At 44.6% G+C, this 18,998-nt stretch overlaps 1 protein-coding gene across 3 annotated transcripts; it reads right to left on the bottom strand.

Moving 5' to 3' along the window:
* Positions 1–3,538: 3,538 nt before the first annotated feature.
* On the bottom strand, positions 3,539–18,922 carry LOC120019596 (A-kinase anchor protein 8-like). Of its 3 annotated transcripts, none has more exons than XM_038962923.1 (13): positions 18,790–18,922; positions 18,010–18,054; positions 17,324–17,534; positions 13,982–14,543; positions 13,084–13,207; positions 11,599–11,630; positions 11,482–11,512; positions 10,211–10,367; positions 8,233–8,374; positions 7,967–8,072; positions 5,924–6,054; positions 4,703–4,798; positions 3,539–4,566 (listed from the first exon to the last, which is right to left on the bottom strand). In XM_038962923.1, exons 1-13 carry the CDS (start codon positions 18,812–18,814, stop codon positions 4,093–4,095), a joined length of 2,136 nt encoding a protein of 711 aa, XP_038818851.1. In that variant the 5' UTR covers positions 18,815–18,922; the 3' UTR covers positions 3,539–4,092. The 3 variants fall into 3 exon arrangements, with proteins under 3 accessions (XP_038818851.1, XP_038818870.1, XP_038818860.1); XM_038962942.1 differs by having other exon boundaries at positions 10,250–10,367; XM_038962932.1 differs by having other exon boundaries at positions 13,084–13,204.
* Between the last annotated feature and the right edge of the window lie 76 nt (positions 18,923–18,998).

The raw sequence follows: 18,998 nt of genomic DNA, 5'->3' as shown, positions 1-18,998 counted from the left end.
CCAATATACACTGGTCTGCATAAATGGCCATACATAGCATCACAATTAATTGCCCTATTGTCACGTAACCACACACTCTCAATGGACTGGATAATTTATTGTGATAGATTATAAACAATTGCATAATTTCACCTTCTATAAATCACATAATCTTATAAACTATAGGTTCTTAATACTCGTATAATAAACTCATATTATGGTAAATTCTACCTTGAAGAAATGCAATTAATTCCACCTTTAGTGGAGTGAGCCCTCCACCTAGTGGTCAATCAATCACAAGTATGGTAGTATCAGAGAGGAAGAGGCGAAGTGAGAGGTTTAATCCGCCCAAAAATTGTACACGAAAATAAGGCCACGAATTGAGAAATGTTTGTTTGGAGGTCAATTGGTGTCGAATTTGGTCAACAAAACACGTAATTGCTAATTTGCTACGCGAGGCTTATTTGATCAAATAGAAGTTTGTTAATGGTTAAATTGTTCATGAATGTACTGATATGGACGCACATGGCAAAACATTTTTTTATTGGAGTTGTGCCTGTTGTCATAGCGATAGAAGACTCATCATGGATATAAACCGTTTTAGCATTGCCATTGAGGGCTTCCACCATTTTAAAGTAGCCAACTGGGTGGTGATTCCTATGAGTTGTGAGTGGTCCGCTAATGAAGAACAAAAAAATAACTACTTCCTAATGGAGATAGCCTCAATGGCGCTGCTCCTGCCCTCACAGACACTATAATGGCACAGATACAATGATGAATCTGCTATCTATCTCTATGGACTGTTGTTCACACATGTATCTGCCCTGACATTGGCTACAAAGGTTGGGCCAACAACCAAAATGTCGCTGGTTCGAATCCCGGAATCCCCGAATCCCACGGTGGAAAAATCAGCCGTTCTGCCGATGAGCAAGACGGTTAACCCCCAACAACTACTCCCGGGACGTGGATGTCGATTAAGGCAAGTCCCCACACATCTCTGATTCAGAGGGGTTGGGTTAAATGCGGAAGACACATTTCGGTTGAACGCATTGTTGTGCAATTGACTAGGTATCCCCCTTTCCCTTCCCACCTGATCTCGACTTCTCCCACCTGCGTCTTCAATCTTTGAGGACATGTATTTCCATTGTTAAAGCGGTCACTCAAATATCTTGTCAATATAATAGACAATCTTTGGTAGTATCAATCCTCCGAGTTCAGGTCTTTCAGATCAGAATTATAGGGACAGGCGGTGTCTGATCCTACACTGAACAAAAATAGAAACGCGACATGTAAATTGTTGGTCCCATGTTTCCTGAGCTGAAATAAAAGACCCCAGAAATGTTCCATAAGCACAAAAAGCTTAAATCTCTCAAGTTTTGTGCACAAATTTGTTTACATCCCTGTTAGTGAGCATTTCTCCTTTGCCAAGATAATCCATCCACCTGACAGGTGTGGCATACCAAGAAGCTGATTAAACAGCATGATCATTACACCGGTGCACCTTGTGCTGGTTGACAATAAAAGGCCACTCTAAAATGTGCAGTTTTGTGACAACACCACACATTTCAGTTGAAGGCATTCAGTTGTACAACTGACTAGGTATCTCCCTTTTTTAATGTCAAAGTTGTAAAAAGAGCACCCCATGGTGGAAGTGGGGTTATGGTATGTGCTGGCATAAGCTATGGACAACGAACACAATTGCATTTTATCGATGGAAATTTGAATGCACAGAGATACCGTTACGAGATCCTGTGGTCCATTGTCGTGCCATTCACCCTCTGCCATCACCTCATGTTTCAGCATCATGCAAGGCCCGTGTCGCAAGAATCTGTTCACAGTTCCCGGAAGCTGAAAATGTTCAAGTTCTTCCATGGCCTGCAAACTCACCAGACATGTCACCCATTGAGCATGTTTGGGATGCTCTGGATAGAGGTGTGCAACAGCGTGTTCCAGTTCCCGCCAATATCCAGCAGCCATTGAAGAGGAGTGGGACAACACTCCTCAGGCCACAATCAACAGCCTGATCAACTCTATGTGAAGGAGATGTGTTGCGCTGCATGAGGCAAATGGTGGTCACACCAGATACGGACTGGTTTTCTGATCTACACCCCTACCTTTCTTTTAAGGTATCTGTGACCAACAGATGCATATCTGTATTCCCAGTCATGTGAAATTCATTTGGCCCTAATCTATGGATTTATTTAAATTCACTAATTTCCTTATATGAACTGTACCTCAGTAAAATCTTTGAAATTGTTGCACGTTGCATTTATATTTTTGTTCAGTATATTACACTTGATACATAACAGCCAACTTGTTCCTTCCTTTTAGTTGATTCATGGTCGTCACAGTCAACAAGATTGTATTATGCAGAATGCAGTGTTACATTAAGACAATACCTTAAAGTAGCAGAAATAACAAAGCCTGCTCCTGTTTCGGTAAAAAGCCAAGGGATGGGACTGCAGAAATAATACCACTCAAATTCATAGAGCTATGGATGCAAGGACTGACCATCCATGATATCAAAATTATAGTTTTAAACATTGGAGTAAAACAAGCTTATATTTTGGGTTCTGATAACGTATGACAACTGAACTAAAAGCTCATAGAGGCATTTAGAAGTTATGTTAATGAATTAATGGGAACAAGTTCATTTAGAAGTTGTTCATCATGAGTTAATGGGAACACGTTCAATTAGAAGTGATGTTCATGAATTAATGGGTACACGTTCAATTAGAAGTGATGTTCATGAATTAATGGGTACACGTTCATTTAGAAGTTGATGTTCATGAATTAATTGGTACACGTTCATTTAGAAGTGATGTTCATTAATTAATGGGTACACATTCAATTAGAAGCGATGTTCATTAATTAATGGGTACACGTTCATTTAGAAGTTGATGTTCATGAATTAATTGGAACACGTTCATTTAGAAGTGATGTTCATGAATTAATTGGTACACGTTCATTTAGAAGTCCAAAAATGTATGTAGTAACTGCCGAACACCCTTTTAAACAACGTACTACTTTAATCAGGGAAAGGGGGATACCTAGTCAGTTATACAACTGAATGTATTCAACTGAAATATGTCTTCCGCATTTAACCCAACCCATCTGAATCAGAGAGGTGTGGGGGGCTGCCTTAAATCGACGTCTTCAGCGCCCGGGGGAACAGTGGGTTAACTGCATTGCTCAGGGGCAGAACGACAGATTTTTACCTTGTCAGCTCGGGGATTCGATCCAGCAACCTTCCGGGTTACTGGCCCAATGCTCTAACCACTGCCTGCAGCCAACCTGCCGCACCCTATGTGAATGATTGGATTTACAGTGTAGTGTTAAAGTTGTCCTGAGCCTTTTAACCATGTGTGTAAATGAAGAATTTGACCCTTGACCTTATTCTAATCTAAACCCAGATCATCAGCCAGTCTGTTTCTGCGATCATGCTAACTAATTCATTGTCATGTGTCTTGACAACAGCAATGGAATTGTCAAGAGCACAAAGAGATCTGAGACCAAGCTAGCAGAAATCAGCTCAACAAAGAAACCAAACCAACAGATAAACAGTTTAAACATTTATTCTCATCTGTCCAAAAAAGAACATGATGACAACAGCAACCATCTGTAAAACTAAATCCTGCCCCGTCTTTCAATCTAAACACACCAACAAATACATTTCAAATAAGTTTTGCACGTTTGGGAGGAGTCGATAAGAGACGAACCAATCCGCTCGCACTTCCTAGGAATCTAGCTATGACGGACAGGGAGTGGGTCCAGGAGTAATACCAGGTAGGGGGTGTGTCATATCAATAACACTAAGTTCACGGTCCTCTACCCACTGAAACATGGTCAAAATATCCCAACGTAGCCCGACAGATTCAAAGGCACAACAAAAAAAGTCTACTTACACAGAAGAGAAAGTATATATGAAAACAGACGTATCAGAAGCATATTAGTGAGTCTCGGTTCTGAATGGAGGAGGGCGGGATGTACAGTAAGTATAAATGAATCTGATTGGCTGTTTGTGGGAGGGGTAGAGTGGGATTGGCTGGACAGGGGAGAGAGGGCTGTATTAATTGGTCCAGAGGGAGGTCAAAGGGTCATTGAGGGTAAAGGTCACTCTATGACGACCACGTCAGCATCCTCGTCTTTCTTCTCTACCGCCACACCCTCATCCTCTCCTCCCACTCCTTCATCCTCCTCTTCCTCTCCCAGCTCTCCTTCCACTCCCTCATCCTCCTCTCCAAACTCATCTCCAACTTCAAACCCGTCCTCCTCTTCTCCCTGCTCCAGCTCTCCCTCAGCCTCACCCTGCGTTTCCCCCTCACCCTGCGTCTCCCCCTCTCCTCCCGCTAGGTTCTCTACTTGCGCCTCCTCCTCCCCTCCGTCTGCTACCGCCACTCCTCCCTCCTCCATCTTCTCCTCCTCTACCCCATCAGCCCCGGTGGCCGCCTGCGATGTCTCTGGCCCCGCCTCTTCCTTGGTGGTCTCCGCCAGGCTCTCATTGGTCAGCTCAGCCTCTGACACCTCCATAATCATTGAGTCCTCTGGGTCCTGGTCGTCCTGGTTACCGAGGAAGGGGTTCTCACCCTGCAGAGAGGAGAGAGGGGCAGGGTCAGAGAGTGAGTGAGTGCGCGAGGCACAGAGAGTCAGTGTTTCTAAAGGGGGGGGGGGGGGGGGGGGGATTCTGTGAGAGATAGGCGTGTGTGCTTGTGTGTGTGTGTACCTTGAGGTAACTCTCCAGCTTCTTTCCGATGATTTTGTGGTTGAGGATGCTGCGAGCCACTGACAGACTGGCCCTCTTAGACTGCTCCATCATACCCTGGGGTCACGCAGGAGGCAAAGGTCACACAGGGGTCAGTGGGGAAAAAAGTCAGGGAGAGCATAGCAAAATATAAAATAAAAAGTGCTTCTGTATCCAACTATCCATGCTCCCTGCCAATCTCAACCAAGCAGGGTTTATGTAGGCCTGATTACCCACTGTGAGCATGCTACTGCTGAGAGGATGGACGTATGCGTTTTGAGACGTGAGCCGAGGTGTCTAGTTAGCTGGAGTTAACACCTGTCATCTAGTTGCCAAAAAGGACCACAATGGTGTTTATCCTCGACAATGACCTGCTGGAGCAGCGATCTACTTTTAATGATCAACCAATCAGTTAACCGATCAACTAGGTGATTAACCAATCACTGGTCCTTGATAAACCTGCTGTATGTAAAGTAGTGTGCTGTAGCTTGGAAGATGTGGATAAATGGGACTCTGGATGACAACATAATGATGTTTCTTACCGTCAGTAGGGCTGTGTTCCTAAAGACGTTAAATCTTGTTTTTTCCATTCTTTGCCACGATAGTAACGAGTATCGCAATACTGGTATCATCCAGCCCCTACAGTCAATATAAACTGAGCTGTGTAGTGACCTGGTATCATCCAGCCCCTACAGTCAATATAAACTGAGCTGTGTAGTGACCTGGTATCATCCAGCCCCTACAGTCAATATAAACTGAGCTGTGTACTGACCTGGTATCATCCAGCTCCTACAGTCAATATAAACTGAGCTGGTATCATCCAGCCCCTACAGTCAATATAAACTGAGCTGTGTACTGACCTGGTATCATCCAGCCCCTACAGTCAATATAAACTGAGCTGTGTACTGACCTGGTATCATCCAGCTCCTACAGTCAATATAAACTGAGCTGGTATCATCCAGCCCCTACAGTCAATATAAACTGAGCTGTGTAGTGACCTGGTATCATCCAGCCCCTACAGACAATATAAACTGAGCTGTGTACTGACCTGGTATCATCCAGCCCTTACAGTCAATATAAACGGAGCTGTGTAGTGACCTGGTATCATCCAGCCCCTACAGACAATATAAACTGAGCTGTGTACTGACCTGGTATCATCCAGCCCTTACAGTCAATATAAACGGAGCTGTGTAGTGTACTGACCTTGCGGTTGAAGTTGTGGTCGGGGGACTTGAGGTGTTTCTGTATGACGTAGAACTGCATGGGGATGAAAAGGTCACAGGCTGCACAGTGGGCTGCCTCCACCTTCTTCATGAAGTGTTCCATACCCAACTCTGTTACAGAGGAGGAGGGAGACACGGGGAAATAGTTTGACCAGCATAAAAGAAAACACAGAAAAAGCCTTTACAAATCCACCCTGTTCCACAGAAGGGTAGCACACAGACATACAGCAGGTACACACACACACAGTACGTACACAACAGGGTTTCCTGTTCCACAGAAGGGTAGCACAGACATACAGCAGGTACACACACACACAGTACGTACACAACAGGGTTTCCATTAGGAATACGCAGCGCCGGACATTTGACCGGCAGCATTTTCATCTACCGGACATTTAAAGATAAATGTACCAGACCCATATGCATTGGTTGCATTACCTGATTAGGTCGTCCGCCCACGGTTTTCAGAAATAAATAATAATAATAATTACATTTAGATGATGGTAATTCTCTCTTAACTGAACATGTAACTCAGATGCAATTTGAAGATGATACAATACATAGGCGGGGTGTCCATAAGGCTAGGGGGAAGCTTTCCCCTTCATTTTAATTGCCAAAATGATATATCCTAATTAACTTACAAATGAGCTTTTTATTGATCTGTTTGTCAGCAGAGTAGGCTACCGTGTAAATGTTGTCCTATTAAAAGAGGTTCTGCTAATGTCTCCAGTCATCTAAAGTCTGGTAGAATTGCATGAAATGTGTTTCTAAAAAGGCCAACATTTTCCTGTGCAAAGAAAGGAGAAAACAAATGTATGATACATAGCCTACTATTAGGCTAAACAATGTCTATCCAATCATCACAAGGCTAAACGATGTCTATCCAATCATCACAAGGCTAAACGATGTCTATCCAATCATCACAAGGCTAAACGATGTCTATCCAATCATCACAAGGCTAAACGATGTCTATCCAATCATCACAAGGCTAAACGATGTCTATCCAATCATCACAAGGCTAAATGATGTCTATCCAATCATCACAAGGCTAAATGATGTCTATCCAACCATCACAAGGCTAAATGATGTCTATCCAACCATCACAAGGCTAAATGATGTCTATCCAACCATCACAAGGCTAAATGATGTCTATCCAATCATCACAAGGCTAAATGATGTCTATCCAACCATCACAAGGCTAAATGATGTCTATCCAACCATCACAAGCCTAAATGATGTCTATCCAACCATCACAAGCCTAAATGATGTCTATCCAACCATCACAAGCCTAAATGATGTCTATCCAACCATCACAAGCCTAAATGATGTCTATCCAATCATCACAAGGCTAAATGATGTCTATCCAATCATCACAAGGCTAAATGATGTCTATCCAATCATCACAAGGCTAAATGATGTCTATCCAATCATCACATTAGGAATAGTAAGCTCGATAAACACTAGTCTGCAAATGCGAGAATGCATGGAGTGTTTTATTATAAATGTGACTTTTTAAAAGGTGAAAATGTGCTTTTTCAAACTTGAAACCTGAAAGTTGATTTGAAAACCAATAGAACAGGAGAGAAAAGGGCTACTGGTTTCAATGGCAATAGGAAGTCTATCAAATAACTGCCTGCACGTTTGGTTGGATTTTGGCTACTTTGAAGCAAGGTAAGACATGCCTCAATATGTAGTAAAACATATATTTTTTAATTAAATATGTTTTCAAGATTCATATGGCCTCCAGCTCATTACAAAGTAGTTTGTTGTTGCGATTGTGACGCAATAACTGGTCTTATTAAAGGGACATGTTTTACTCCAGCAGCAACAAACAGCTGCCTGAGCTCGACCAGCAGTTTATTCACTGCTATTCCCATCAATGAAAAAGTTCAAATGCATTATGTCACAATGGGATTCTTTGTTTTCTCCTGGGGGGGGGGGGGGGGGGGGGGACACAATAGCCTGCTATTAGCGACTAACGGAAACCCTGGTAGACAGCACATAAACACACTGCTGTCCTTACGCCTGGTGAGGTCCTGTTCCTTGTAGACTTGACAGATAGCAGCACAGTGGTTCTCCATCTGACTGGTCCTCTGCTCTGTCTTCTTATACTTGTTATTCAGGTACTCCTGGTATGTACACACACACACACACAGTAAGAGGGGGGTTCCGCTCAAAACACATGGGAATCTTACAGAAGATTGAGTGCGTGTTAATGTCCCCATCTGCATGCGTCTGCGCCTTTGAGTGTGTGTGTGTCCGCCTTTGATTGTGTGTGTGTGTTTCTACCTGTAAGAAGTCTGTGGTGGGTTTGGACAGCTGACTGGACAGGAACTTGAAGTGATCTTTGTGGAACTTGCTCTCCAGGTGGGCTGCCATGTCCTCGTGGTAGAATGAACGGAACTTACACACCGAGCACGCAAACGTCACCCTGTCGACCACACAGAACAACAGTCAGACCACAAGCCTGCCGGCCCAATCAGAGGCAGATATGTTGGAAGGTGTGGTGAGTGAAACTACAGCTAAGTGGTTAGTGTTGAGTAATGCATTATCCCCCCCCCATCCATCCATTCACAGAGACCGAGAAAAGACTACAGGAGGTCATTCTGCCCTCACCGAGTATATTTAGGAAAAGAAGGAATGAGAGGAGAGGGAGGGGAGAGAGCGGGAAGGGAGGGAGGGGAGAGAGCGGGGAGGGAGAGAGAGGAAAGAAGACAGGTCATTCTGCCCTCACTGAGTATATTTAGGAAAAGAAGGAATGAGAGGAGAGGGAGGGGAGAGAGCGGGGAGGGAGGGGGGAGGGAGAGAGAGGAAAGAAGACAGGTCATTCTGCCCTCACTGAGTACATACAGAGCCTTCAGAAAGTATTCACCACTTGACTTGTTCCACATTTTGTTGTGTTTCAGCCTGAATTTAAAACAGATAAAAAATATAAAAAATTGTCACTGGCCTGCACACAATGCCCCATAATGTCATAGTGGAATGATGTTTCGTGATTTTTTTTTTTACAAATGTATTTAAAATTAACGCTGAAATATCTTGGGTCAATAAGTATTCAACCCCTTTGTTATGGCAAGGAGCCTAAATAAGTTCAGGAGTAAACTTGTGCTTAACAAGTCATGTAATAATTTGTATGGACTCAGTGTGCAACAATAGTGTTTAACATGATTTTTGAATGAATACCTCATCTCTGTACCCCACACCTACAATTATCTGTAAGGTCACTCAATCGCGCAGTGAATTTAAACCATAAAGGTTTTTTAATGACTCAAAGGGCACCGATTGGTAGATTAAAAAAAGCATACGCTGAATATCCCTTTGAACAGGGTGAAGTTATTAATTACACTTTGGATGGTGTATCGATACATCCAGTCACTACTAAGATACAGGCGTCCTTCCTAACTCAGTTTCTGGAGAGGAAGGAAACCGCTCAGGGATTTGACTTTTACAGTCACAGAGCTTAATAAGAGAAAACTGAGTATGGATCAACAAACGTTACTTCATAATATTAACCTAACTGAAAAAGTGAAAAGGAAGCCTGTACAGAATTAAAATATTCCAAAAACATGCATCCTGTTTACAACAAGGCACTAAAGTAATACTGCAAAAATTGTGGCAAAGCATTTAACTTTTTGTCCTGAATACAATGTTGTTTGGGACATATTCAACACATTACGGAGTACCACCCTCCATATTTTCAAGCACAGTGGTGGCTGCATCATGTTATGGGTATGCTTGTATTAAGGACTGGGGAATTTTTCTGGATAAAAAGAAACAGAATGGAGCTAAGCACAGGCAAAATCCTAGAGGGAAACCTGGTTCAGTCTGCTTCCAACAGACACTGGGAGAGGAAATCGCCTTTCAGCAGGACAATAACCTAAAACACAACGCCATATATACACTGGAGTTGCTTACCAAGAAGACTGAATGTTCCTGAGTCACAGTTTTGACATAAATCTGCTTTCAAATCTATGGCGAGACCTGAAAATGGTTGTCTAGCAATGATCAACAAGCAAGTTGACAAAGGTTATTCTAACATGTATTGAATGGACAAAAAAAGAGAATTAAATCCATTTTAATCCCACTTTGTAACAAAATGTGGAAGAAGTCAAGGGGTATGAATCCTTTCCGAAGGCACTGTATTTAGGAAAAGAAGATTCCGTATAATAACTCTGACCTCTGAGAAAGAGAAGAAGATATGTAAAGGAGAGACAGAAAAGGAAGAAAATTACAGAGAAATTAAGAGATGTATTTTGTAATAACTGACCTCTGGGTTTGACTTTTGGGTGTTAGTGTGACCCCTGACCTTTCCAGGAAGCCGCCCCTCTTCCTCCTGTTTTTGGGGACCTTGTCCTGGGGAGGAGTCTGTTTCCCTGTCTGGAGCTTCTTCTTCATCTGAGAGATCTCCTCCTGCATCGACACCACTGGGGAGAGAGGAGAGGTTACAGTTGGAGAGGAAGACGGATGGAGAGATGAGGTGAAGATAGGAGGGGAGACGGGGAAAGAGCGAGGGAAAAGGAGAGGAGGTTTTCGTGTTGAGGGGAAGGGAAATAGGGAGGAGGTGACAGGGAAGCGGGCAAGGGAGGGAAGCAAGGAGAGGGGCAGTCTATTGAAAATTACATCTAGAGTTGTGAAACGTCACCCAGCTTGAATAAAAGATGGGTGGAGCAGGAAAGAGACTGTAGGTAGGTTAGCATTGACCCAGGTTCATTTGACAAAAGTAATACGGCAAAAAATATATTAAAAAATACGGAAACGGCAGCTATAGGAGAAATGTTCTCTGCTCAACAATCTCTCTTTAGTCCAACTTTCTTTATAGCGGAAAATGAAACTTTACCAAAGTATAATTTTTAAGGTATGCGGGGCATGTGATGTCATCGCGTAACTATAAGCTCAACTCCACATTTAATTCTAAACACTTGTTAAATCAAGCTTACTTCATCTCTCAATTTATATTATTTTCACTGCATCAAGGATAGCGTACACAGACGTTTCCGCTTTTGCAGCCTTCTTCAGTGTAGGTAAAGGTAAGGTGGGAGGGCCTGTCTGCCCTCCCACCTATCTGTTTCATGTCTCAGGTAGCCTGTCTGCCCTCCCACCTATCTGTTTCATGTCTCAGGTAGCCTGTCTGCCCTCCCACCTATCTGTTTCATGTCTCAGGTAGCCTGTCTGCCCTCCCACCTATCTGTTTCATGTCTCAGGTAGCCTGTCTGCCCTCCCACCTATCTGTTTCATGTCTCAGGTAGCCTGTCTGCCCTCCCACCTATCTGTTTCATGTCTCAGGTAGCCTGTCTGCCCTCCCACCTATCTGTTTCATGTCTCAGGTAGCCTGTCTGCCCTCCCACCTATCTGTTTCATGTCTCAGGTAGCCTGTCTGCCCTCCCACCTATCTGTTTCATGTCTCAGGTAGCCTGTCTGCCCTCCCACCTGAGACATGAAACAGATAGGTGGGAGGGCAGACTAAATAGATCATGGAAACACTTTGATGAAGAGAGGATAGTAGGTCTAATAACAGAGGAGGAGATGAATCCATCTTACCTTTCTCTCCATCAGCCGGGGCTTTGGTTGCCTGGAGGAGAGAAACAAAATGAGTACTGACACACACACACGGTTACACAGATGTGTTAGTTAAGTCACAGCAGCTGGGGTCCTCACCTCATTTTCTTCACCGTTGTTCTCTGCTGGTTCTGTCAGAGAAAGAGAGAGACAGAAAGACAGTCAAGTCAGACAGTGCATAGGGATAGTTTGTGTGTGTGGACTAGAGGTCGACCGATTATGATTTTTCAATGCTGATACCGATTATTGGAGGACAAAAAAAAGCCGATACCAATTAATCGGCCGATTTATTAAAAAAAAAAATATATATATATATATATATATATACACACACACACACAGTTTTGTAATAATGACAATTGCAACAATACTGAATGAACAATGAACACTTTTATTTTAACTTAATATAATACATAAATACACACACGCACACAGCTCTGAAGTGACAATGATACTGAAGAGTCTGCTTAGGAGACAAATACTCTCAACTGTTTGAATAAAAATAGTGTTTAAGTTACCTGTGATGAATGTTGAAAACAAAAACTTTAATTTCTATATGCAGGAAATCCTATTTTAATAATGGGCATGGTAAGAATTGACAACCAAAGTGCGAGTCATAATTCCCATGACACCTTTTAGCAAAATCTGAAAAGCGGTTCCTTCATTTATTCCATAGGATATTTTTTAGATTCACTTAAAATAAGGTCTGTGTTTGAAGTAGATCAAGACATTCTCTATGGAAGACATGAACGGTAAAATAACGAAGGAACCCCTTTCAAATTCAGCCGCAAATTATTACAGGAATTATAACGCGTCGACTATTTCTCTCTAAACCATATACCTTTGACTAATCCGGAAACTATCACCTCGAAAACAAAACGTTTATTCCGTTCCGTATTTTATCTAACGGGTCTAACGGGTAGACTCCATGAGTCTAAATATTCCTGTTACATTGCACAACCTTCAATGTTGTCATAATTACGTAAAATTCTGGCAAATTAGTTCGCAAAGAGCCAGGCGGCCCAAACTGTTGCATATACCCTGACTCTGCGTGCAATGAACGCAAGAGAAATGACACAATTTCACCTGGTTAATATTGCCTGCTAACCTGGATTTCTTTTAGCTAAATATGCAGGTTTAAAAATATATACTTGTGTATTGATTTTAAGAAAGGCATTGATGTTTATGGTTAAGTACACATTGGAGCAATGACAGTCATTGATTGATTGTTTTTTATAAGATAAGTTTAATGCTAGCTAGCAACTTACCTTAGCTTACTGCATTCGCTAACAGGCAGGCTCCTCGTGGAGTGCAATGTAATCAGGTGTTAGAGCATTGGACTAGTTAACTGTCAGGTTGCAAGATTGGATCCCCCGAGCTGACAAGGTTAAAAATCTGAGGCAGAACGTTCCTAGGCCGCCATTGAAAATAAGAATGTGTTCTTAACTGACTTGCCTAGTTAAATAAAGATTAAATAAAGGTGTAAAAAATAAAAAAATGTTTAACGGCGCCCAAAAATACCGGCCCCGATTAATCGTTCAACCTCTAGTGTGGACATTGTCGTCTGTTCTGTGTGTGTGGTACCTTCAGCGGTCTCTCCACCTGCGCTCTCTGTCTTGTTCATCTTAGACTCTGGTTCATCTGCTGCGGTCAGAGTCTGTTTCCTCTTCTTCTGACCGTCACGCTGACCACCACCAGGCTGCTGCTGCTGAGGGACATCATCATCACATTGGTGACGTGGCCAGTGACACTCTGCTTCTTCAAAGTCAAATATCTTGAAAACGTGATTGCTGACATGCAAAACATTTTGGGACTATCAGTGGACCAATAAAACTTTTCCCCATCTTTAACTTGGATCCCTTCACCATTACTATAATAGACTTTTCAATAGATTCTCAAAAGGAACTTTTCAATAGATTCTCAAAGGGAACTTTTCAATAGATTCTCAAAAGGAACTTTCAGTGGACTCCCCGGCATATCTCCACTATTACCATAAGGCCTCCATCAGGGGCAGAACCAGGCAAAATAAAACCACAAGATTAAAACCCAGAGAAAGGACATTATAATGGAGTTTGGTCCAGATCTCTGCTGGGTGGTGTTGGTAGGGGCTACTATTTATTGGAACAGGGCAGTTTCCTTTCAATGGGAGGGGGACAGTTCGGTTCAATCAAAGAGGCATTTGTGGCAATATTGAATAGGGACTGGGGCCGATAGTATGATGACCCAACTATAAGTTTGGGGGGCCGATAGTATGATGACCAAACTATACGTTTGGGGGGGGGCGAGCGTTGCTGTCAATGTGTTGGTAGTTGTCATGTCAATTATATCCACGCCTCCCCAGTCCCTTGGCGCTGTAGGCAGGGTAGGGGAGCGTTTAGGGGGTACGGGGGTTGATGAACAGGTGCGGGGGGGTTTGGTAGGTAAGTCATCATGCCCTGCTGTGGGGCTGGCAGACTGGCGGGCAGTACAGTAGGGTACTTACTCGGTTGAGGGGCCTCTTGCGCCCGCGCTGGTGGCCTCCCTGGGGGCCCCCTCCAAAGTGGCGCCCTGGGAAGTCCTGGTGCCCAGAGACCCGGCCCTGTTGAGCGGACTGGTGGAAGGCCCCGGTCTGGGGGGGCATGCGGTGGCCCAGGAGGGATGGGAGCTTGCCCCTACCCCCAGGGGAGTGACCGCCACCTCCCCGGCCTCCTCCTCTTCCACCCATCCTACCACCACCTCCACCCATGGGAGTGGGGTCGGATCTGCGGCCTCCAAACCCTCCGCGGCCTCCCCCCCTTCTCGGGGAACGCTGGCCTGCTCCGGCCCAGCTTCCTCCTCCTTGGCCACTGGAGAAGGAGTCTCTCATGTTCTGCCGCTGCATCTTAGCAGCTCCGTAGGAGGAGGAGCTGTCAAAGCCTGAGCTTAGACCACTACCTCCTCCGAAGCCTGAAGCTCTTTGGGTCATGTCCCCTCGGCCATCGCCGTAACCATAGCTACCGGATCTGTAGAGATCCCGGGAGGGGAGGGAGGGGCCCCGTGAGTCGAAGGACTCGTATTGGTCAAACCTGCGAAAAGGGGGAGGGAGGGAGTGGTAGAACGAGCAGAGAGTGAGGGAGGGAATCTCTCTTCCCCTCCTTTTACTCCTCTCTCTGACATGTTTCCCCCCAAGGTGATGAGCCACATTAGTGATGTCATAATGATGCAGAAAGTTTCTGCCAATCCCAACGCTGCTGAGTCTTGATGTAGGCATTCATGGCAGGAAGGCTTTTCTCTGTCAACATTTGGTTTACACACATTTGAGCATTCCCCATTTCTCATCCACCCCACCCTTCTCTCTGGAGTCAAAGGGGGGGTTGGTTGGTACCCCAGTAGTGGGGGAGGGGGGTTTACTCCCTTTCTAGTCAAGATGAGGTGGAGTGTCTCACCGTGTGGGGTGGAGGTGGGGACAGAGCTGGAGCTGTACAGAATATCAGGGTTGGTTCATGGGTCACAGAGAGACAGACAAGAGCAGCCTTATAGAAACAGTACTGTTCCATGTGGCAATTTGTATGTGAGGGTGATTAGACTGTACCACAATACAGAGGGGGGGGCGCGCATTTAGTTGGTGTTCCTTGTGCATTTACAGGGTGGGGCCTCAGCCAAAATATGAACTTGGTTGTTGTCACCGTCATTCGTTCTCCCCCCCCCCCCCCCCCCCTCCCTCGAGCAACCTCCCACTCAGACACAGAGAGTCAGGATGAGGTGGACATGTTGGTTTATTTGTCTGTTCTGAGTCAGATAGATCAGAGAGGGGAGTGCATTTGGGGGATCTGTGGGTGCTGCACGTCTACCTCCATGACACAGGGGGGGCAGTATACTATAACGACCTGCTGCTGACTTCCCTGTGTCTGGGAACTGTGACTGGTGGTGAGGGATCTACCTGAGTATATGAATGGGAATCCATAAGCATGACAGTATAATGAAGACAAACCAACTACACCCAGGACAGCATACTGGGTGGAAGGAGCCAGGTAGAGGCTCATATCTCTAGTGCTGGGTGGAAGGAGCCAGGTAGAGGCTCAAATATCTAGTGCTGGGTGGAAGGAGCCAGGTAGAGGCTCATATCTCTAGTTCTGGGTGGAAGGAGCCAGGTAGAGGCTCATATCTCTTGTTCTGGGTGGAAGGAGCCAGGTAGAGGCTCATATCTCTTGTGCTGGGTGGAAGGAGCCAGGTAGAGGCTCATCTGGATAGTTACTATCGTTACTTCAACAACAGTTAAAACCCCCTAACTACAGCTAGCTACCTTCTGGTTTAGACTAAACCTACTTGTGTTACCCAAACTAACGGACTGGAATCGGAGAAATAGACTACTTATCCTTAACATGTTATGTTTCAGCAAATTGAAGCAATTCGTATCCTTGAGGGCTGAAAATCCATAGGGGGAAAATGGTTCCCAATTCTACAAAAATCAACCATATGAGTTTAGCCTTTAAATCAAAATGTTTCCCCAACCGAAATACATTGGATATTTACCCTGTAACCCTTACCGTTACATCCTAGTCGTGTCCAGGGGGAGGGGCTAGCTAAGGAGGGCGGGGACAGGAAAGATGTGGGTGGTATGTAGTGATTACAGGGAGAGGCTGTGGCAGTTGTGAGTTGATTAAAGCAGGGAGAGGGAGGCTGTGGCATCAGCATTGTGAGGTGAATAAAGCAGGGAGAGAGAGGCTGTGGCAGCAGGATTGTGAGGTGATTAAAGCAGGGAGAGAGAGGCTGTGGCAGCAGCATTGTGAGGGGATTAAAGCAGGAAGAGAGGCTGTGGCAGCAGCATTGTGAGGTGATTAAAGCAGGAAGAGAGAGGCTGTGGCAGCAGCATTGTGAGGGGATTAAAGCAGGAAGAGAGGCTGTGGCATCAGCATTGTGAGGGGATTAAAGCAGGAAGAGCGAGGGTGTGGCAGCAGCATTGTGAGGTGATTAAAGCAGGAAGAGAGAGGCTGTGGCAGCAGCATTCTGAGGTGATTAAAGCAGGAAGAGAGAGGCTGTGGCAGCAGCATTGTGAGGTGATTAAAGCAGGAAGAGAGAGGCTGTGGCATCAGCATTGTGAGGGGATTAAAGCAGGAAGAGCGAGGGTGTGGCAGCATTGTGAGGGGATTGAGAGTGATGGAGGTGTGAAGAGAAAGGGGGATTGATATGGGAAAAGCTAGCTGCAGATGTGTGGAAAACACAGGAGAGGTGCAGGTCAGATGATTGAGTGTGTGTGTGTATAGTGTTGGAAAGGCAGACTACACAACTGTGTGAAGGTGCGTGATTGATCTTGAGTGCAAAGACGTGTGTGGAGAGTTGAAACCAGGGGAGTGTTAAGGTGTTAGCTTGCTTCAGTTCGGCTGGTGCTAGCTATAATATTCGGCTAGGCGAACTGAACGAGTGTGGTCACATACTCCCTTAAAAGACTTGAAAAATGAGAAAACCGCGGCAATAGTTAGTCCATTTTGAGGCACTGTAGCTAGTATACACTCCCTCAAAATAGTTAAGAGTTAATCTAATAACTCATGGAATATCAAATGTTTACGTTTTTTTGCAGACGAGATCATAGTCAATTTTACATGTAACTAAGATGTCTTATTGCTCAATTAAAAAATTTGCTTGAAAACCAATCATCTCTCGTTGAATGACAAAGACTTTCCTGAAGAATCAATACTGTTTGCCAGAACAACCCGGGGGGAAATGTACCGAAGACCACAAAAATGTCACAATGTTGTCATAATATATGCACGAGCTGTTCCGGACACTTTGGGCTGAGAAGCATGTGGACGCCTTTACCAGCCAGAAAGAGGTGTGTGCAGGTCAGCTAGAGCTCTGTGTGTGTTACCTGTCGCTGCGCCCCCCGCCTTTCATGCCTCCCTCCAGCTGGGTCAGCATGTCAAGGCGTTGGTTGATCTTAGCGATGACAGCGTCTGCACTGGTCCCCGTCGACAACAGAGAACTCCCAGAGAGACCCCTCTTGTGCCCTCCTCCGTAGCCCCCCATCCCTGACATGGAGTCCTTGTAGCCCCCTCCATACGAGTCATAGTTGTCTGAGCCTGGGGGGAGAGCAGAGATGGTTTTAAAGTGAGGATCACACAGTTTACAGGCAGGGGTATAGAGGTGTAGCTAGCTAACTCAAAATGAGCCAAATCATAGGCTACCTCGTTTAAATTCCAATACATTTGATATGGGCGCCTTTGGCTAAGTGCATTTTGTAAATATGATTAAGTCTACACAATCAATTATGTTTAAAGCACAGGAGGCTGCTGAGGGGAGGACGGCACCTAATGTCCAGGAACAGAGCGAACGGAATGGCATCACACCTGGAAACGATGTGTTTGATACGTTCCACTAATTCCACTCCAGCCATTACCACGAGCCTGTCCTCCCCAAGTAAGGTGCCAGCTAACACTGTGATGTAAAGTGTTACTGTTCATTCAACCAAAATCGCTGGCACATATTCCTGGGCAATTCAGATATGTAACGTTTTAGACTGGTGTGAACAGATACAGTACGTTCTCTCTCTCTTACCTCGGCTCCCCGACCCTCCACCGCCTCCCCAACTCGAGTATCCTCCTAACAGATTAAAGAGAGGTTTCAAATTAAAAGGTTATCTACAAGCACTCCCAAAACGGGTTGTATAACGCAATGTCGCATAACGTACACAAGGGTAGTATAGCTAGCTAATGCATTCACAGGGGTGAACGTTTGACAACAAAGAAACGAGTTAGCCCGCTTACTTAGCTGTAAGCTAACATCTAGCTAACATGTAGCTAGCTAACCAACTAACTTCGCTAGCTAACGTTAGTTAACTAGTCGGCAACCTTGCACCTTTACCTTGCACCTTTGGTTAAAAAAAAACATTAGCTATACCGTTAACGGTGGCAGTCATAACTAGTTATTACGTTAACGTTCGTTACATAAACTTGAAGGGCTGTGGGGAACGTATTCTCTGGAGGGTGAAAAAAATGTAGAAAAACGGCATATGGCGGCCATTTCCTTAACGCTATTGTGGGTTCAAGTCGTGGCAGACGGACTCCATTTTAATGAGATTGCACACTAAGACTGTGACGTTCTCTTTCTATATAACCACAGCTAGCTACGTATTACATGCATTACCGGTTCTGTAAAATGACCATGTATAACGTACAAAATAACGTTACTATTTTAGCTTGCTTAGAAGCCATTCAAGATGGCTAGCTAACGTTAGCTTCTAAGTAATTGGCTAGCTAGCTGACGTTAGTAATATAACATCTTGAACATGAATAACCTAGTGAAAATGTAAACCCATTGACATATTTTGATACATACCTGAACTGTAGCCACGGCCTTCCATAATTTGATGATATGTTATTGTTGTTTACGGATTTAAAAAAATATATACAGCTAGCTACTGTAGCCGTTAGCAAACCAAGAACAACGGACACACCAGTGGGTGAATACGTTTAGCTAGGGTCACAAAACGACACCTCCTCGTTTCTCCCATTGGGTCATCCGAAAGCAGGATGCCACTCCCCATA

Source organism: Salvelinus namaycush, chromosome 2, assembly GCF_016432855.1.
Source record: "Salvelinus namaycush isolate Seneca chromosome 2, SaNama_1.0, whole genome shotgun sequence".
NCBI lineage: Eukaryota > Metazoa > Chordata > Actinopteri > Salmoniformes > Salmonidae > Salvelinus > Salvelinus namaycush.
The sequence above is the reverse complement of the archived record's forward strand: the minus strand, read 5'-3'. Positions and strand labels throughout refer to the sequence as shown.